General features: G+C 32.3%; 3 protein-coding genes across 3 annotated transcripts; 1 reads left to right on the top strand and 2 right to left on the bottom strand.

The window, feature by feature from the left end:
- Positions 1-2,579: 2,579 nt before the first annotated feature.
- Positions 2,580-5,336, bottom strand: LOC148600715 (uncharacterized). The gene is made up of 4 exons (XM_088555939.1): positions 5,086-5,336; positions 3,287-3,442; positions 3,004-3,116; positions 2,580-2,660 (listed from the first exon to the last, which is right to left on the bottom strand). The coding sequence occupies exons 1-4, from the start codon at positions 5,280-5,282 to the stop codon at positions 2,617-2,619; spliced, it is 510 nt and encodes a 169-aa protein (XP_088412065.1). The 5' UTR covers positions 5,283-5,336; the 3' UTR covers positions 2,580-2,616.
- Positions 5,337-8,243: 2,907 nt separating this feature from the next.
- Positions 8,244-10,469, bottom strand: LOC148600714 (uncharacterized). The gene is made up of 4 exons (XM_088556338.1): positions 10,297-10,469; positions 9,771-9,965; positions 9,063-9,181; positions 8,244-8,368 (listed from the first exon to the last, which is right to left on the bottom strand). The coding sequence occupies exons 1-4, from the start codon at positions 10,452-10,454 to the stop codon at positions 8,304-8,306; spliced, it is 537 nt and encodes a 178-aa protein (XP_088412464.1). The 5' UTR covers positions 10,455-10,469; the 3' UTR covers positions 8,244-8,303.
- Positions 10,470-11,056: 587 nt separating this feature from the next.
- On the top strand, positions 11,057-19,218 carry LOC148600713 (uncharacterized). The gene is made up of 5 exons (XM_088555457.1): positions 11,057-11,142; positions 14,226-14,410; positions 15,361-15,522; positions 15,952-16,064; positions 19,042-19,218. Exons 2-5 carry the CDS (start codon positions 14,238-14,240, stop codon positions 19,113-19,115), a joined length of 522 nt encoding a protein of 173 aa, XP_088411583.1. The 5' UTR covers positions 11,057-11,142; positions 14,226-14,237; the 3' UTR covers positions 19,116-19,218.
- Positions 19,219-21,184: the final 1,966 nt, after the last annotated feature.

Raw genomic sequence — 21,184 nt, 5'->3', positions numbered from 1 at the left:
AATATATATATAAAGGTCTGACAAATTTCCATTAATGTTAGAACTGTCTAGGCCGAGTGGTCTAGTGCGCTGGAATTAGTGCAGGCGGTGTTGCCATAGATATTACAGGGTACAAGTTCGAGTCCTGCTGAGGGAACGACAAAAAAATTGCATCGCAAATTTGACAGTTCTAACATCGTTGGAAATTTTTCAGACCTTTCTATACGTCTATATATCTACCCTGTATCAATTTGGAGCAGTGTAGCGAAAGGGCGATATGCAGCCACCTAAAAACAATTCAGAGCTTGAAACTACTCCTGGTATGATCAACTACCTGTCTAAATTTGAGCCGAATTGTTAGAGTTACCGAGTCATATGCAAAAGCTGCTTGTTAAAGATGTACATTTCTCGTTGGTTCAACATCCGCAAGACATATTTTAAAAGGTCAAGTCAGTCATAACGCGAACACCAGGTCAGATCTTCTCATATTATGACACCGAGAAAACGCTTACACATTAAGTTGATGTCTCAAGTTTTGGGTTTGGTGCTACGTTACTTCAAGACGGTAAATCAATTGCGTTTGCGATCAAATTGATTACCCAATCCGAAGCCAATTTTGCGAAAATAGAGAAAGAGATGTTTGCTATTCTGTTTTGATGTAAGCACTTCCACCATTACATCTTTGGTCGGAAGGTCAAGGTCGAGAATGATCCTAAACCGTTTGTGCGTATCAAGAAAAAACCTATGTACGCGGCACCGCCCCGATTACAAAGGATTATGCTTCAGTTACAACGGTACGATCTGTCTCTAACGCATTAGCCCAGAAAGAGCATACCCATTGCAGATACGTTATCACGCAAGCCGCAGATTTTTTTCCTGCAGATTTTGTTCCCGTCGTTGTCAGAAGGAATAAATTTGCATTTGCAAACGGTATTGTCGACTTTGCCAATCAGTGATGCCAAATGTTAGACTATTCACATTGTACAAAAAAAAAGAACTCAAGTTTCAAAACACCATCATCCGTGGATTGCCGAAAGCTCGACGAACCTGCCCCACTTCCGATACATGATTATTTGATCACCGCAATGAACTTATCATTGCACATGGATTTATTCACAAAGGAAGCAAAATCGTTATTCGTAAAGATCTTCGGTCAGAAATGCTTTCAATCATCCATTCAGGTCATATGGGTGTTAATAATGTTTTAAAAGGGCACGCGACGTAATATTTTGGCCTAACATGTCCGCTTACAAATCAGAGTTAGTATTGCTGAGTCCTTATTTTTTTTAGTTCCGCAACTCCAATCAAAAGGAACCGTTACGGCCGAAGGGGATCCCTTATTTAACCTTTACAGGATGTTGCCTCAGATTCGTTTTTTGAAAGGCCGGGATTATCTAGTCGTAGTAGAATATTTTAGTCGTTTCTTTGAGTTTGAAAGGCTTCACCTCACAACCACTTCAACTTTTGTCTCAAAACTGGAATGTATTTTTGTATGTTTTGGCATACAAAGGAAAGCTATCTCTGATAATGGCCCCCAATATTCGTACAGGAGTTTCAGGATTGTGTCAAACAATGGTATTTTACACACACAACCTCAAGCCCTAGATTTCTTTAGTCGGATAGGCTTGCGGAGAAAACAGTTCAAAGTGTGAAACGAATACTCAAAAAGGCTGATAAGAGCAACATAGTCCCTCAAATTTCTGAACTATAGTACTGCACAACTCTATTGTTTGACACAGGTCGCTCCCCATCTCAGCTTCTCACATATCAAAGGCTCCTTTTTGTTCTTCCTAGTTGTGAAAGTTAACTTAAACCCGAATTTGTGAATATGTCTAAAGTCAATGAGAAAATTGAATACAGTCGTTCCATGCGAAAGGTCCATTTTGATGAAGGTGCAAAAAAATATGAACATCTTAGACTTTCATGAAAATATCAGGGTACAAGATAAAAACACAAATTATGGAAACCTGCTATAGTGACTAAATAAGTTAATGATAGATCATATGTAGTACAAACAGAGAATGTTGTTGAATATCGGCGTAACCGTCGACACTTAATTGGGTCAAAAGAAATGCCCCTCCCCAGCATGTGCCAATCACCAATTTGTTTAGGTAAAGTGGAACCATATTCTTTGAAACTTGTACATAAGATGCAAAATCCCCTATTGTAAAATTAGACAAAAGTAAAATCCTCGATCTGGTCAACATCATACTACCCGCTCTGGTCGTGAAAACATTTGATAAGAAACTAATTTTGGTTAGTTCTTTAAAATAAGTGTGTTTTCCACATTCAAATATGAAATAGACGTTAAATTCAAATGAGAGGAGCTGAAATATTGCTGCTTGGGCGTTAAACCCCAATAATCAATCAATATATCATATATTGTGGAAATCAGTACTTTTGTACTTTGATTTTGTCATGCCAGTTATTTTCCTTGTACTTCCGTCCATGCGGTCCCCAAATCACGTCCTCAATTATACACATGGAACACACATGTCGTTCTCAACAAATATTTCTATTCGTATTTCATTTGTCTATTATCATATGTGTAAATGCAGCCATAGTAATTAAGATATGTAAAACTTGATATATAAAAATAATTGAACATTATTGACCAAATTTATTAAATTAAAATTCTTATCCTAGGATCTGTTGGACAACAGCATGCAAATCATCTAAATCTGAAAATAATTATGGAAATCTAACATAAATAGTCTGTGTTTGTAGTAAAATCAAAACTTCTAAGAATGTAATCATTGATATTCTGTGGCGATTTTAAGCGAATATTACCTTTTACATATTCATTGATTAATGTTCACGAATAATTAATATCGACTAGCTTGTATTGAAACGGTGTTGTTTAATTTGAATGATAATTACAGCTAAAATTATGCTCACATCTGTCCAAATATTCATTATGTATGTTTTGTTTTAGATCATGATACCTGATAACCAGCATTTATAAGATGCACAAAATGAAGATAAAATATTACTTATAAGACAATGGTTTTAACATTTACTTACGAATGCACTTTTCAGCAATCATGATGTAGTAATTACAACATACAACATGCTTTTCAGGACAATCCTTGTAGTCTATTACTTTGTAAAACTCTGTTACATACTTTATCACTTGTCTAAAAATCAATGGTTATTCGTTAATTGGTATATACTTTTGTGTGAAATGAAATGTGAAAGAAGAAATTCATTCATAAGGGTAACATATATATTGATTGAATGAAGTTTCCAGATTCATCACAACGTACTATGTATTTCTTCAACACCGATGTAATTAAAATGTACATACCTATAAACAAATGTGTATGAATGACACGTATCAAGAAGTAATAATCCACATTGGTGTGACCCACTTTTAACTTGATTTTTCTCTACACTTATTCTCTGTGATTGGCGTGTCTTTTGTATCAGTGACACAGGCCGGTTTCTACAGCACATATGTTCCCTGAAATAAAAGTTATAGATGCTTTTCTCAGGACGATAATTTTTGGTAAGTATTTTGCCGTATTACTTTGATTATAGAAAGTAAGAATAAAATTTTTTTTATTGGTAGTTAGCCAACTGATAATTCTGAGTAATAGTCAAATGACAGAGTAAAAATGGAAAGTCCGTATAACAAATGGCAATATCATATATTATGGATTGTTGAATTAATAGCAATTTCTGTGGGAGATGCCTGTACGTAGTCAGGACCATTTCGGTGGTTTTAAAAGTTCCCCGTTTATCTCTGATATTGTCATCTGCTATACGCACTCTCATTCCATTTGAGATGTGGTTAACCTTAGTCTAAATGCATGTCCCTTAGGCAACAATTTTCTGGATAGGTTCTCTTTTTATTTGTTTTGTTTTGTGGTAATAACTAATTAATTTCAATTCGAGCTATTCGTGTTCATTTCAGTGAAAGTATATCTTTTATAATCACAGTTTAAACAAATGTAAGAATAATCAAGGGAGCAAAGGTTATAGCGGTAATTAGAAGAATGTAATTCAGAGACAAAACCAGACATGGAAAACAGACATACAGAACAACGAAAATGAAGTAACTAAATCATACATACAAAGAAACAAAAGCAAATGAGCGACTCGGACTTCATTAAAAATCTACAAACAATGTAAGTGTACCTATTCTACTGTAATATTTTCAGATCGATTCAAAATGTTGCGAAGAAAACTAATACATGTATTTCGAAAAAAGTGCATATTGGTATTACAATATTATATGCGACTAAGGGAAATCAAGGATCCCTGGATCGGTAATCAATACGAACATAATCAAGGGACAACAAACAGCCTAGTAAACTACATACAAAGAAAGTTACATGAAATTATCCAAAATAAACGCACATAGAAATAAACGCAAATGAGCAACAAAATTAAGTCAGGTCCACGTCTGGAGTCAACAATAGAGAAAATCTATAACAAATTTGTTATATATACATATACATCTCAGAATGTGACGACGTATAGAAAGGTCTGAAAAATTCCCAACGATGTTCAAAATTTACTATGCATATTTTTGGTCGTTCCCTCCACAGGATTACCAACTCGTACCGCTGTGACATCTATGGGAACACCGCCTTTACAACATTTAGCGCGCGCCCAAGACCACTCGGCCAGCTAGGCTGTATAAAAACATAGCTTTCGCTGGCTGGGTCATTCCTCCTCGTAGGATTAATCTTGGGTTGTAACTAAGTACACGGTCTATGGTAGTACGGGACAGCTCATTTAGATGTCATTATGTAGGATAGACGACCAAATTAATGATGTATGTTGCATCGACTTAGTGTTTATTAAATTCAAAAGTAAGTGTTCCAAGGATTTAATGACTTTTCGAAAGAGTGATCAAGGGAACCGAGATTCTAGCGGAAATCAAAAGAATGTAATCCATGTACAATGTTCAGACATGGAAAACAAACGATGATTTTCTTACTCTAAGAGATTCAAGAAATCATGCAGTTTTAGCAGGATCTATGATGATTTTATCAATTCGTGGGTGTGCTTGGAAATTGTGAATTGTTCAAGGCTGATTCAACCTCAACACTTGAACGAAAATCTTAGATTATATGTTTTTATAATATTTTAACATACCCATATTCCGTCGAATTTAACACATCTCTTAAAGCTCGTGGTAAGTCCAAAGAATTTACTTTTCTCAGCATCCGTAAGCTGTCATCGACTTCATTTTTATCTTCGTCAAAAAGTTTTATAACAGCATGCTCAACATCAGTAAATACTGCAATTGCATTGCTCCAAGCAATGCCAAATAAAAAAAATAACTGAAGCATTGAAATCTTCTTCGAGTATTTTGGAAGTTATATCTTATCACCCCTGTTTTATTAGCAGCGTGACAATCGTTATCTTAGGAATACAGATGATTCTAGGACAAGCTAGATTTACATGTTCCTTGACTGTTTGGTAACTAGCACTAGAATTAACGTTCATAACATGACCATTAATTTTGCCAGTTTCCCGACAAATTCGGATCCAACTATGTGCTTTTATCATATCGGAAAAAACCTTGAAAGGAATAAGATATATGAAAAGAAAACAGGAACTTAAATTTCAATATAATGCAATCTTTAAGTTTTCATTTAACTGACCTTGCAACAACAAAGAACCAAACTAAAAGTATAAAAAAGACACTTAAAGAAGTAACAGATAAATTAACGTATAAACAAATAATAATAAATAAAAATAATAATAAAAAATAATAAAAATAATAATTAACAAACACAATAGAGAAAAATCGACCTCTATTGTTTTTGATTATCATAAAAAATTGTTTCTCTGTTTTCCATGTCTGGTCTTTGTCTCTGGATTACATCCTTGTGATTACCGCTATAACCTTGGTTCCCTTGATTACTCTTTCTAAAATGCTTGTTAATCATATATAACGTAAATGATTCAAACAGTTTAGAGACACATAAAATCAAGGACAATTTAGGTTAAACAAAAGCAGATGCTCGAACAGACAATAAATAGATAGACATTCTTATGCTAAATAAAACCAAATACAGGTTATAGACACAAATAGGGCTATTTTTCAAAATCGACTGTGTGATAGGGGTTGTCAGGATATAAGTCTTATAGTAACTTATTCTAAACGCACCACTTACTAAAGAACAATTTAATATATGCTCATCACTTTGCATGCCTCTAATAATTGAAATTTAACGATAGAGGTCAACTTCAACTTTGATTAAAATGTAAGCGTAACTAGCTTCAATTAACATCTTTAAACTACAAGGCAGAAAAATAAATGTGACCAACCATCTCGTGATTGAAATGGTGTCAAATATATATTTTTTTCCACAAAAGGGCAACAGTGACGATTTTTTGTTTCTTTTGGCTTCTGTTTTTGAGTGAAATTATAAAATAAAGACACAACTTTCGATTGATGATACTATCCTGACAAGGCTAATACAGTTGTACTGGGTTAATTGGATATTAACAACTGCTGCTGAGCAAGTACAGAATATCCATTAAGGAATGTCAGCCTTTAAACAGCAATTAAAAATATAATATTTTTTATTTCTTTTTTTATTATCATTTTTTATTATTATTATTTTTTTTGTAAAGGAGTATTAAATCATGAAACCCACTGACTTGCTCTTGCAATATCCATTACTCTACTCCGTATTATACTGAATTCGTGACACGAACAAGTCGGCGAACGTTTCTATGTGTAATGTATCATTTATGTGTAATGACTGGAATGTAATATATACTAATAGCTTCTAAATGTATATCTATATTACTTGAAAGATGACAAACAAAATGTATTATTTAAGCAAGATTTTTGTGATATGAGCAATGGAAAAGGTCAACGAATAAAACTGCTGCACTTGGAGTAGGAACAGCAGTTGTGCGATTTATCAGTCAAGTTGGTACAACATGTAATTCAATAGATTATTTATCTTGAATTAAATGTCCCGTTCAGGTCCTTGTGTCACAAAAATAGGCATGCAGCAGCGCTAAGCTTGTCTTAAAAGGCGACTAGATAGTGCTCAGAACCCTAACCGGGGTTTAGGGCGCTTTGCCAACAGAGGAACTGGGTTGTGTGTTCCAGGTGGTAAAATGGGGTAACCCTGGCGTGTTGCATGCTGGGGTTGTCAGGCTATACTACGGAAAACTTGCCCGCAAACCACAGAGGTGCACCGTGTTGGGAAAGATGCCTCGTTCCACGCATGTTAAAGAACCCTGCAGTGTACTCGATAGGAGTAGAAACATTTTCGCTCAGCCACAGGAGGCTTAAATGCCCGACCCTACCCATCCCTCCTCCGCAATCAAAATTTGTCGGCCATGTTACCCCTGTGTCCCATCCTTTTTTTTCATTTCATCATCATCATCATCATCTAATGTTCATTTTATCATCCATTTCATGTATATCGGCTAGATATAGCTGAAATATTGCTGCTCGGGCGTTAAACCCCAACATTCAATCAATCAATCTGGTATTGAGTACATCAAACACAGGTAATTTTTCGTTTCGAATATTGTTAGGCAGTCAACATTGTCAAATATCATGTTTTTTTATATAAATAATTAAAAAAGCATGTTTATCCTCATTTTGTGTAATATGCATACTAATATCGGGATACTGACTTGAAAAAAAGAAAATATTGGGTTAACATAGCTTTAAAAATCAATTTGCCGAGTACTATTTGTTTTGCCTTTAAGTCCATTGCAAGAGTAGGGAAAATGAGTACACTTCAAAAACAACTAATTTTACAGTATGCAATATCAATAATAAATGTTAATGTCAATGTTGAAATATCAAGAAATATAACAGTTACGATGATAATGTTAAATATAATATAATGAAGAGAAATAAAAATCAATGGACGTTTTATGTTGAATGGCGATTGTTTGAAAGAAACGTGCAATTCTGTTAAGAACACGGATGAGAACAGTGGATGCTCTCGAACGGATTGATGCTATACTGTGAATATCGGAAGTTCATACTATTCAAGAGCTGCACTAAGAATTAGTTATGTAATTGCAGAAGAGTATTTTTACATATTTTTTTTCCTACTATCAATATTTTCACTTTCACTAGTGGTGTAGCAAAAACGTAATCTTGAAACAACATTTTTTATGCGTCCTTGTGCTTTTTTTTATTCTTAGTTGTAGGACATTTAGATGTAAAGAACATAATTGATTCCATCACAGCAAAGGAACAAATATGTCAGGAAAGAGAATACTTGTTAGATTTTACTTTTTTGACATTTGAGAAAAAAAATACACAAGAAGTATAAGATTTAATAGCACCAATGCTAATATTTATCAATTCATCTACATCATTTTTATCCAAAAACAAGCCCAGCTTCTATGAGAGACTGCAATTCTGGAGATTGAGCTGTGTCTTTATCTGCAATATAATGTACATGGTGTTTTACTTCTCTTTGAATACTTAATCAGACAATAAATATATGTTGAAGAAATTATTGACAGAAAGAGTGCTGTCTATCACACCTCGTCAGGTGTAAGGTTTTAGTATTATTTAAATTTTGAACATTCTTAATATTTGGTTATCAATTTAGTTTAATACAGTATAAATTCGTATAAAAGTTATGCATGTTGACATAAGGTGTACATACATAATTCGATAATCGAATATGTCGTCTTATAAACGTCAAACAAAATATTACTAATGAGTTTACCTCTGGGCTATTTAGATACTGAAATGGTATAAAACTAGGAGCATGGACCAGGTGCACCGGTAGGGTAAGCGTCCTCTGATTTTCTAGAAACACCCGCCGAGTTGCTCATAAAAAGTCAAGTCCGGGGTAGAAGTAAAAGTAGTTGGTATAATCAGATAATATATTGTGGTCGTTCAGAATACTCTACTTCATTTTAGAAACTCCAGTCAAGACGACAATTAATAATTATTTTGGTTTTATTGAAAGCAAACAGTTTTCAATTTTGGACACGTAAAAAAGAAAGTTTAAAACGAAATAAAAAAAATCATATTTGTTTGGTGCAATTAATGAAATAAAACGTCGTGAACTTCATATAAAAGACTAGAGTAAAACATGTGTGTTGCTTTCTGTTAGGTACATTACCAACGCATTGGCCGTTGACTTCCTGGTATCCTTCACAACAAACCGAGTTCTCAGGGGGACATTTACCGTTCTGTTGAATAGTCTTCGTGACATTGATTGGAAATGTCCTTTCCATAATTCTAAAATGAAGTATTGAGGACAATTTAAGTATTATTAAGGCAATGAAATAGATAAAACATAATTGTTTGTTGATACCTGTTCATGTGGTTTTCGTGGTTGGGCAAAAAAAAACCAACTACCAATTCAATTTTCCAACGAAAAGATAACATTGTTGGAGTTCATTCTTAAATCAACAAATTCGAATTCACGAAAAGTCTGGCAAATGAATACCTCCACATAACAACACTTTCAAATCGCTATACAAAAAGGGAATCGAATAAATATAGATATTATAAGTTGTAATAAGAATACTAGCATATACGAAACCAATCTTCGAAAACAGTATGAAGCGATTATCGATAACAACATTGTAAGTACAGAGCATAACATTAACATTTCAGTTAATATGACAAACAAAAAAGAACAAAATAGCTGTACAGTTAAGAGACTGTCCCATGCTAAGTTATGCGCTCTAGTGTGATAAGAAATGACATTTGGATTTAATGCAATAATTTTTACTTATGCTCTTAATTTTACGTTTATTATGATACCAAGAAAATATTTTTTGTAATATTGCTATTTTAAGCAAGAAATTTATCAACAACTAACGTTTTAACTGGTTTGAATACTTGGCATCTAGGCAATATATTGTATAAGTATTTAAATGGTCGTTCCCCTTCTCGACATGGTCTTGTTCGGTTTGTTGCCACCATTAGTTCTTCTGTTACATTTTTGACAATATACTCTATCTCAACAAAGGTTAGGTTAGTAGGCTGTACTTTTACGTTACAGCACCAATGTGATCTATAAATAAATATACACATGTAGCATATGCACAAATAATAGGTTCACATCATTTTTAGGCATAATGTGCAAATGATACAAAGCAGATAATTCCTGTCAAGCGGTGCTGTTAAGTTACAAATCATATCAAAATTCTTTCTGAACTTTGTTTTGACCAAAGACAGTGGAGATCGTAATAATATTTCGTTAACAATCTTAAACATATTAAAACCTATTCATTATTTTGTCTTTCCCAAACATCCTTATAAGTTGAAAACTACTATGCTAACATTAATTCAAAAACACACAGGGCACATTTTAAATCTTACAAAAAAGTAAATAAATAACTTGCCTGTCACCACTTCTTTTTTCAAACGTTCCGAAGATTCCTAAAATGAGTAAACTTAAAACTACTTGATACAAGACCGAATGATGTTTCATGTTGGCAGTTAAGAGTTTTCTATAATAATGTGAGTCTTCAGGTAAAATTGATAAGGCCTTTACCTGCATCGTGACTGATTGTTATTCTATATTATTTACCAAATGGTTTTATCATGGACCTGAAAATAAAGAATAACGAAATTAAGAACAAAACATACTTATCGTTATATTGCAATATACAAACGTCACCCCACAATCATGTTATTATTGTAAATAAGACCCTTCAACATCAGTATAAATTATCAAAGGTTCAACTTTAGCTACGTTGATTTGACTAAAATGTACAAAAACCTTCATATGACATTCCTTTTTTTTTTTTTATTTTATTCTATTTATTTATTTATTTTTTTTTGTGATTTGCATTCGTTTTCAATAACCAGGAGAATATTTTTTGTTGAAATAACTGAGTGATATTTATCCAAAAAAAAAAAAAACGCGCAGAGCTATACATTAGTTTTATATTTTTATATGACCGGCTACATTATTTTATAGAAATGTTAATGCTTATGTGTATATTTGTAACTATACTTTTTTATCATCCAATGCTGGAACAAATTGTGCACTCGATATTCGAGGTTTGAACATGGAACAAGGTTTCATTGTATTTTCCTGAATTGGGTTAAATCGAGACAAACGAACAAAATTGATTGGTTAAGCAAATACGATAGTGTGTAAGATAATGCGGGTCTAATATTTCAAACAAAGATAAAGCGGCATTGTCAGTGATTCACATCTGAGGTTACTGTTAAACGCAAAGGTAGGTCTATTACAGTAAAATTTATATCATGTATGTTTGATTATTATTAATAATCCATTTTTGTAATATATCTCACACAAAATGTGTATAAAGCTAACTTTTTTTTCAAATACTTTCTACACCATGTAAGATATAAGCAGACTTATAACATAACGAGAACGGATATGTCAGAACAACAACCATCGCAACGGTGTGAAAAGTACCAGCTCAAGGCAACCTGTAAGTTTTCAATGAACGACAGGAAAACCCTCACATCACAGGGCATGTCGTAGATAGCCCAAACAGAATACTTTATACAGGTATACCGATAGAGTTGCCCTTTTAGACCTTAAAGTAAGATTAAACTAAAAGTGAAAACGTCACAAGCCATACAGAGGCCAGAAATTCCTGAATTAGGACAGTTGCGAAAAATGTGGCGCAATCGATAATCTCACTTCAAATCTTGCCAGTGTGGAAAAACGTATTACACAATTAAACACCTCTAAAAATAGTTTTACAAAATCTGAAAAAAAATCCCTTGCTACAACAGTAACTAAGATACTGATTTTACGTTTTACAAATGCACAAATAAAGGACTACAAGCCTTAAACTGATACCAGCTCTATAAGAGTTTAAATAGTTATGGCCTCAGCGTATGCAGTAACATCCCAATTCGTTGAAAATTATCGTATATCATAAGTCATAGAAAATGGGCACTACCCTTGTCATGCCGAAAAACTGCTATTATATATTCTGTGTAAGTTTAAGACTCATTGAGCGAATCAAATGTTATTACTAAATATGTCTTCTTTAACGGTTTGACAACAATATCGTAACTATATCTCTTTTGAATGAGTCTATTCAACGGGTTTTAGTCTTTTTCTGTTGTAAATTTCCTTCACAATAGTTTGATAACATGCATTATTTTATTATATTTGAGAAAATATTGTTTTTTTCAAGTTACCGAAGGAAATTTACATTTTTTAATTGTAATTTGAAATAGCATCTCATAATTCTTTAATATATTGTTTTAAATTCACTGGCATACGCGTATACACATTTGCCCATGTAATGACAAAATCTGACAGTATTTCTTTTTGGCGAAACATTATCAATTGGGTTTGAAATAAGTACTAGTCATACTGGAGATTTTTGTAAAAACACTTATTTTCTTCTTAACCATTGCACTTTTTGAAATAAGATTATACATAGATTTCTATAACTCTAGTATTCAAGCGAGTGTGCATATAGAAACATTTGTTTCTCTTTTCATTTGGCATTTAAAAGTACAATTTCAGAAATAAGAAGCATCGCAATTTGAGAGAGTAATCAAGGGAACCAAGGTTATAACGGTAATAAAACGAATGTAATCCAGGGACAAAGACCAGACATGGAAAACAGACATACACAACAAAGAACATAAAGTAACTAAAATCATACATACAAAGTAACAAAAGTACATGAGCAACACGGACTCCACTAAAAACTGGGAGCATAGACCAGGTGCACCGGTAAGATAAGCATCCTATGCTTTTCTAGAAACACCCGCCGAGTTGCTCATAAAAAGTCAAGTCCGGGGTAGATAAACGAGGAAAGGAAAACTATGACCCGTTAAATTAAAACGATCCACGAGTTTATGATGACGACCATAAAACTTCTGTAGTGATGACTTCAATCTTGTAGCAACATAACCCTGTTCCAGAAGCCTATTTGTTAGAGTTCCAGCGAGATAAAAAAAAAAGTCTGTGTAGTTTCGGCAAGCTCTGGCATAACATGTGATATGAACACTCCATACGCAGGAGCCGAAGGGATGTTTCCACAGATGAAAGGAAAGTTGACAATTCTGAATGAAAAGTCATCACGTTTGTCGTAAAGTTTTGTCACAAGTAATCCTCTACCATCAATTTCTAAGTGTAGGTCAAGACATGAGGCTGACTTCTGTAGTATCCTTTATCTCAAGTTCTTTTGGATAGATGCGATGTTTCAAATCCCCGAAATTAGAATTGTTTAAAGATAATACGTCATCTATATAGCGGAAACTGAGATTAAGGATCTCGCCAAACGATATTCTTTCTTTCTGATCAGATCAGCTATAAAGTCAGCCTCATAAGAGTGAAGGAATAGGTCAGCAAGTAAAGAAGCACAATTTGTTCCCATTGGAATGCCGACCGTTTGTTGAAAAACACGTCCACCACACTGGACAAATATGTTGTCGATTAAAAATTCCAGCATTTTGTAAACATCTTCCTCTGTATATTTTGAAGATGATTTGGAATTATTTCTTACAAAGTATGAGGAATCTCTATCAAGAACTATATAGTGGTATCTAGGTGTACCATCTTTTTTTGGAAAAAAACAACGATGTTTAATGTTTTTAAGTCGGGATTTTAACTGAGTATGGGGACTAGAAGTATACAGTGTTGAAAAATCATAGGTTTTAATGCTATTATACTCAGATAATAGTCTTCAACTAATTGTCTCCACAAGATCTTTCGAATTTTGTCAGGATCCACATTGAATTAATACCACTACGGGAGTAACAATTGTTGTGGTAGGACTGCAGACCCTCTTTGACAGTTGTGAGTATAGAAGCTAAAAGTTTTGAAAGAGGTTTGGTGGTACATTGTGCAGATCCAGCTATGAAACGTTGTTTGTATGGATTCTTGTGGAGTTTAGGAATCCAGAATATAAACGGTAAATCACAATCATCGTCGTTGGTAGAGAGACCAAAAGTGGATAGCACAGATTTATGGTTTTCCACAATCTCTTCTTTGGAGAGTGTGGTAGCAGTATAGGTCTTATCACGGCTATTATTTTCTACGTCTACCTCTGATTATAAACATTGGATGTAAAACGTTTTGCAGGCAAAACAATATTGTTTTGGGCTTTGTCTGCTGGAACGACAACATATTTGTCGGGTATAGTAGACACTGTTTTTGCTACATCGGGGTCTTTGAAAATTGATGTAGCCTTGGCACTCATTGCCCACTTAGAAATTGAAATAGCTCTAATCTAATATCTGATGTATACGTCTTTTTGCTTACGGCGAATTCCTACACTATTCTTGTGGTTAAGTTATAATTCAATATTTATACATCTTGTAGAGGAGTGAAATAATGACCAGGTGTGCAAACTTAATTGTATTGGTTTTAGCTGCAGTGACAACTATATTGTATGCTCATGAGATTTCTGAAGAGGATGCAAGTTTTCTAGCAAATTTAAAGTTTGATGATTTGCCTAGAATTTATCAATATATGATAAATAAGGAAACACGAATGGGTAATAGCAGGTTGGTCTTTAATCGAGTTTATAAATTTTAAGATAAAATGTATTTCGTATTAAAATATACTACTAACTTTTCATCTCCACAAACATTCCCGTAAATGATCTTGACAGTCGATAATTTTAATTTTTAAGTGATTCCAAAATCCATGTACTCTGAACACCTAAAGAATCTTTACATACAATCAATCGAAAAATTGTCCAAAACAATTATGCTTATTGGAAGTAAAACCCTTTGAAAAAATGTCATTGTAAATGACAGATGAATTGTCGGTATATTTCAAGCGACCAGTGGAATGTTGGAGCGAGTTTTAAGATATGTGTATCACAATAAAGATATGAATTCAAGGAGTAAAGTGGTGCCCCTATATTAGAACTTAAGTAGATGCTTTATGGAAAATCCTGGACAAATCGAACAGGAAAGAATGCAATTATGTTAAAAAAAATTTTGCTTTGGGTGTGAGAAAATGATATGCTAAAGGGTAATATTTAACATGGTATGTAATGTCGTTTGTCGATCTAGATGTACTTTATTTGCATATCTGCCGTCTCTGATCTTTTCTATTTTTCTGTCTGTGCTACACCATTGATTTACATATATATCACTTTAAAAGAATAATCAAGAGAACCAAGAATATAGAGGTAATCAAAATAATGTAATCCAGGGACAAAGAATAGACATGGAAATTAAACAGACATACACAACAAGGAACATGGAATAAGTAAAATAATACATACAATGTAACTGAACAACTTTGACCCTGCTAAAACCTGAGAGCATGAACTAGTTCACCGGTAGGGTAAGCGTCCTCTGTGGTCAAGTCCGGTGTAGACAAACAATGTGTCCGTTATTGCACTATAACTAAGTTGCCAATATTATAACAAATGCATCCCTTTTAATATTTGAACAAGGATGGATAAGATGTACATGTATATTTGCTTTGTTTTGCATATCAGTCATTGGTGCTGTAAACATGACCTTAATTCAAGAGAGAATATCACATTAGTATACCAGAAAGTGGTCGTATACTTTACTGAAAAGGAGACCTACACTAAGGAAACACATAGTTGTGGATTTTTATATGCAAATAAGTGTGAAACAACAGGAGAAAGATACAAGTAAATACGAATTAGTGCATACGTATAATGCCGTAGCATATTTAATGTTGTACTTGATTTTCTTTCTATATAAAATAGTTAAAGATCTAAACTTTCATGTCCCTTATCTTAGTAACTTATTTCTTTTTAAAACAAACCACGATATCGGAAGATAAATATATTAAATATAATTTGTCGATATTTAAAATTTCTGCACACTGACCTTTATGTATGTTTTACTTTCTAGCCAATGTTGAAATTAAGGAGTGTAAACTATAAAGATTATCTCAGATATTTTAATCTTTTAATTAAGGCGAATCTCTATCAAATTTCGTATCCTGTTATTATTTTTTATTCAAATTGTCACTTCGTATTTTTTCCACTTAAAGACAAATACAGTATAAGCCATAGTTGAATCTGTTGCCTTTTTTAATTTGATTTTCTTTCCAGAATTTCGGCAAAATACGAAAACCATCCACTTAGGGTTACAACCCATAACAAATGCGACTCCGAAGCACTTGTATGTTGTAATGGGTATTTGCTAGTTGCTGATAACTGTCTCCGTAAGTACTTTTTCCTTTTAAATGCAATAGAGGTATGGCCTAGTTGGGGTTAGAAGACTGGCGAGTTAAAAGATCATAAGAACAATGAACAAGTGAACAATGACCAAGTTTAAAAGATAAAAAGAACTACATACACATAAAATATGAATAATACGTAAAATGCTAGAAATAAATGGGAATAATTGTAGGTGGAATAATTTAAACATTCAATGTAATTAAAAAGGATTGCTTAATTGTTTGTTAAAGAATCTTAAACATGACTTTAAATTTGTGATAGCATATATAAACATATTATATACGAATTATTATTTATAATCAATTAAAATGTGATTCCATTCTACCAGCATATGAAAATAAAATGTCAATTATATCTGCTGATTAACTAATAATGTTCCAGTGAAAATCCCTAACAACTCAACTGGCTTACGTGTGCCAATGACTTCTAGAATTTGTTTTGAAAGACAAAAAAAAAAATAGGTAGCAATGACAACACAATTGGGAAAAAAATCATTTCATATGCGTTTTGTATTATATTATGATAAGAGTAATTCTACCAATCACCGAACGAAAAATGTATTATTATGAATGTGTCATATACAGTCTCAGTATGGGACAAACTACCCACTTGCCCCATTTCCCATTGCTCTATCCCCCATTGCATCGACTTATTTCCCGTTGTCAAAAGCCTTTCCCCATACCTAAAAGGAAAAGTAAAGTAAATGTCTTATCAAACACATATAATGCATAAGGATGCAAAAAGTTTTGATTTTAGAATCTCGCCGGCGAGTTCGAGAATTACCGAAATCACAAGAAATTTGCACTGGTTACATGTATTATCGCTACTCCGAGCTGCATCAGAAATAATCATGCACAATATTCTTAAAATATAGATAAATGTATAAATTGTGAATGAATTTGATTTCTAAAATTATCCTTGAAAATGTTAAAATTGTCAAGATAATGTTTTTGTTGATTGTTGTTATACATATATTTCAAACCGAATTCTTGAAAATGAGATATGTTTCCAAATTAAATGAGTGCCAACACTTAAAATTACCTTAATATTAAATAATTGTTTAAAATGTTAAACTTGTTAAAATAAACATCATGTATGGGCTGCGATACATTTATTTCAATAAAACTTCTCAAAAATGACATATTTCTGCAGATTGTAAGGGTGCAAACAATTTATGTTTTTTAATAATTATTGTTAATTATATTAAAAATGCCAATATCTATATCCGATTGGTGGTTGTAACACTCATATTTCAGTCAAAAATCTTCCAATATGAGATATTTCTGTAGATTGTTTGGGTGCGAACAAGTTTAATTTCAATAATGGTCCAAAATTATAATTAAAAATATTAAAAATGGCAGTATTAGTATCCGGTTGATGTTTGCGACACTCATATTTCAGTCAAAATCTTCAAAATGACATATTTTTGCAAAGTTTATGTGTGATAACAATTTTAATATACCTATTAGTAAAAAAAATATTGTAAAAAATGTTAAAATTGCCTATATCATTATTCAGTTGGTGGCTGTAATACATATTTTTCAGACTAAATTCTTGAAAATGAGATATGTTTTGATGATTGAATCAATGTGAACACTTAAAATATCTTTACTGGTCTTATATTTTTGTTTAAGATGTTAACATTGTCTTTTGTGGGTTTCACACATCAATTTCAGTCAAATGTCCAAGAAATGTCATATTTCTGCAGATTGTTTGGGTGCAAACAGTTTTAATTTAAAAATTTATCCAAAATTATTGTTAAAAATATTAAAAATGGCAGTATTAGTATCCGGTTGGTGATTGCGACACTCATATTTCAGTTAAAAATCTTCAACATGACATATTTTTGCAAAGTTCATGTGTGATAAAACTTTTAATATGTCTAAAATTATTGTACAAAATGTTAAAATTGTCTATATCATTATTCTGTTGGTGCCTATAATACATATTTTTAGACCATATTCTTGAAAATGATATATTTTTTGAAGATTGAATGAGTGCGAACAATTAAAATATCCTTACTGGTCTTATATTATTGTTTTAAATGTTAAAATTGTCCATATTATTATTATGTTGATGGCTGTGATACATATATTTCAGACAAAATTCTTGAAAAGAGATATTTTTTTGCAAATTAAATGAGTGCAAACACTTGAAATTTTCTTTATTGTCTTATGTTATTGTTTACAACGTTAAAAGTGTCGAAATAAGCAGTATATGTTTGAATGTGACATATTGATTTCAGTTCAATTACTTAAAAATTACTCATTTCTGCAGATTGTAAGGATGCGAGCAGTAAATAATTTCAATAATGGTTTAAAATTCTTGTGTAAAATACTAAAAACGGCAACATTACTATCCTTTTCTAAGTTGCGAGGAATGGCATACTTCTGCAAATTGAAAGCTAAGGGAATCATGTGTATTTTTTTAAATGTCTTGTTATTATTGCTGAATGTGTTTAATTTCTCAATATTAAAATCATACGAGTGTCTCCGATACAAAATTATTGCAGTATGAATTTTTAAAAATGATTTACGTTTAGAAATCTTATGAGCCGACATTTTCAGTAAATAACAAATGTACTTTCGGTTAATACCCCATAAAATGGGAAGTTTATCCTATACAGGTACTGTTGCTTCTAATAGGTCCTTTATTGGGTAGGATAACTTTATCTACCTAGATATCACACATGTGTTGTACTATAATCAGGAACAATCGGTAACATTGTGAATGGGGATTTTTTTTTATCTGGAATCGAGAGTTTACTATAGTAGAATAGAAAAAAAAAGGCATTGGATGTAAATTAAGTTCACACTTTCAAGAGCAGTATAATATATCTCTGAATGAAATTGCATATTCGTGTGTCCGTCAAAGTTTTGGGTACAAGAAATATACAAAATGAAGTGTTTTTATGTTTACTGACAAATTTGTTATGAAAAGTATGTTTTTGTTGTATTTCAGATAAAGATGGTATAGATCACGAATTCGTTGATATCCTTAAAGAACTCCAAGGTGCTAACCTGCTTGGAAAGTAAAAGTTTAGGCTGTCTATTAAATTAAAGAGAAGCATGTATTTAATCCCATTAAATATTGATCGATTCCAAAGTGATTGAGAATAAAAGTTGCAAAATACAGTTATTCAATTTTAGCGTCATTACAAATGAGCCATTGTCATCTCTGACGATATTTACTGTTTTTGGATTTAGATTATCATACGCTGGTACATTTGATACATTTTACCGTTTCCGTTCGTATACAATTGACACACTCAAACGCCAACCTATTGCATCAGCTTGGTCGTATTATACAACCCATGGTGTGATTCAGTGAAAATGTAAATGACTTTTTACAATCACTAAACATGTTGTGCGTCATATAAAGACGTTAAAAGATTAGTTATAAATGTCTGACATGTCTTTAAAGTACGATTTATTTAGGTAAAAAAAAAATCAGTTTTATAGTAATTTCTGTCTCATAAATAGTGTCACAATTTCAAAAATAAATTTAAGATATACACTTTACATATTGATGCAGTTGTCAGTAAAATTATGGATTAGTTCATTTAATGACTCAATCTTCAATTATATATGAAAATGAATACAAAATTACGCAAATAACAACATTTATACTTTTTTCATGTAGACCAATTTTATCATAATGGTACTTGCTTTTTATTTTTTTTTATGTTAATAACTAAGGATATTTTTATTAACAACATATTTGTCCAGTTTTTCAACAAACAGTTGTATACTAACTGAAATGAATCACACTCCACCTGCCGATCTACAAACTTACAAACCTTAGAAGTTTTACGTCTTGCAAAAGCCTGTCAAAATTACACCGATGAAAAGCTTTTTATATCACAATACGTCATGCCAGAGCCTGTCAAAATTACACCGATGATCAGTGAGCCTCGTAAAATGACCAATTTGAAAATAATTCTTAAGTCTTAAGAAGTCTTCATATCGGAAGTGTTTTTTGTTTTGTTTTGTTTTGTTTTGTTTTTTGTTTTTGTTTTCGTGTTTGTTTTTTGTTTTTGTTTTTGTTTTTGTAAGTATTATGAAATTTGTAACCATGCGTGGATTAATTCTGAGATTAATTTAGTAACTCGTTGTTGTTGCTAGTGTTGTAAGCATTCCCTAAAATGATCCATTGCGCTATTTTCATTAAAACTTTTTGGCGTAATTTCACATTGACGTTAACTTTCACCCAGCTTTTGTTTACTTGAAAATCCTGATCCACAGGAATGTATGATTAGTAAAGTTGATTTAAATTAGGTAAATCATTAAATTTCATATTTACTTTTTATGTCGAATTGCAAAATATACTGCATATGTGATTTATGGGTAAATGTTCAATTTTTTTTTCATTTCAACCACGCCATTTTTAGTTATTGAATTTCTAGTTTAAAAGACAAAATTATATTTGAATGATTTTCACATTTTTAAGAACAAGACAAGTTAAATGTAGTTATTTTGATTACCAAATTTTAATAATTTTAATAATAATTTTAATAACATCGATTAAACTGAACATTGAATCTAGATGCTTTATTTCCAAAGTAGAATTAAAAGAGTAAACAACGGAACCAAGCTTATAGCGGTAATCAAAAGAATGTAATCCAGGGACAAAGACCAGACATGGAAACCAGACATACACAACAAAGAACATAAAGTAACTAAAATCATACATACAAAGTAACAAAAGCAAATGAGCAACTCGGACTCCACTAAAAACTAGAAGCATAGACCAGGTGCACCGGTAGGGTAAGCGTCCTCTGCTTTTCTAGAAACACCCGCCGAGTTGCTCATAAAATGTCAAGTCCGAAGTAAACAAACGAGGAAAACAAATGTATTACTAATTTGCTGTAAATACAAGCTAATGCATACAATATCGGAAAAAAAGCATTTGTGCAGCTGATTCCATCAGTGTAACCTTCCAATGGTGGTCCATTATGCAGGTCTATTGGAATTACTGTCTTAGATGTTAGACTACAGATGAATGAAGTGATATGAAGGTATTTTCAATATCTCAACATTTGAATTCGGAAAAATGTAACTGCATGTCGAAATAAGATAACTGTGTCATATCAATATTTAGTAAT

The sequence above is a fragment of the Perna viridis genome, chromosome 12 (assembly GCF_037379345.1).
Source record: "Perna viridis isolate PV_CMFRI_1.1 ecotype Kerala chromosome 12, ASM3737934v1, whole genome shotgun sequence".
In the NCBI taxonomy this organism is placed as follows: Eukaryota; Metazoa; Mollusca; class Bivalvia; order Mytilida; family Mytilidae; genus Perna; species Perna viridis.
This window is presented reverse-complemented; position numbering and strand designations above follow the sequence as displayed.

Excerpts from the sequence above, each read along its gene's own strand:
- LOC148600715 (XM_088555939.1), bottom strand. The coding sequence starts at position 5,282 with ATGCTTCAGTTATTTTTTTTATTTGGCATTGCTTGGAGCAATGCAATT. Across the intron at positions 3,443-5,085 it reads TTAAATTCGACGGAATATGG|GGAACATATGTGCTGTAGAA; the intron begins GTATGTTAAAAT and ends CTTTTATTTCAG. Across the intron at positions 3,117-3,286 it reads TCATACACATTTGTTTATAG|ACAAGTGATAAAGTATGTAA; the intron begins GTATGTACATTT and ends ATTGATTTTTAG.
- LOC148600714 (XM_088556338.1), bottom strand. The coding sequence starts at position 10,454 with ATGCAGGTAAAGGCCTTATCAATTTTACCTGAAGACTCACATTATTAT. Across the intron at positions 9,966-10,296 it reads GAAAAAAGAAGTGGTGACAG|ATCACATTGGTGCTGTAACG; the intron begins GCAAGTTATTTA and ends ATTTATTTATAG. Across the intron at positions 8,369-9,062 it reads AGTCAACGGCCAATGCGTTG|ATAAAGACACAGCTCAATCT; the intron begins GTAATGTACCTA and ends ATTATATTGCAG.
- LOC148600713 (XM_088555457.1), top strand. The coding sequence starts at position 14,238 with ATGACCAGGTGTGCAAACTTAATTGTATTGGTTTTAGCTGCAGTGACA. Across the intron at positions 15,523-15,951 it reads ACAACAGGAGAAAGATACAA|AATTTCGGCAAAATACGAAA; the intron begins GTAAATACGAAT and ends TTTTCTTTCCAG. Across the intron at positions 16,065-19,041 it reads AGTTGCTGATAACTGTCTCC|ATAAAGATGGTATAGATCAC; the intron begins GTAAGTACTTTT and ends GTTGTATTTCAG.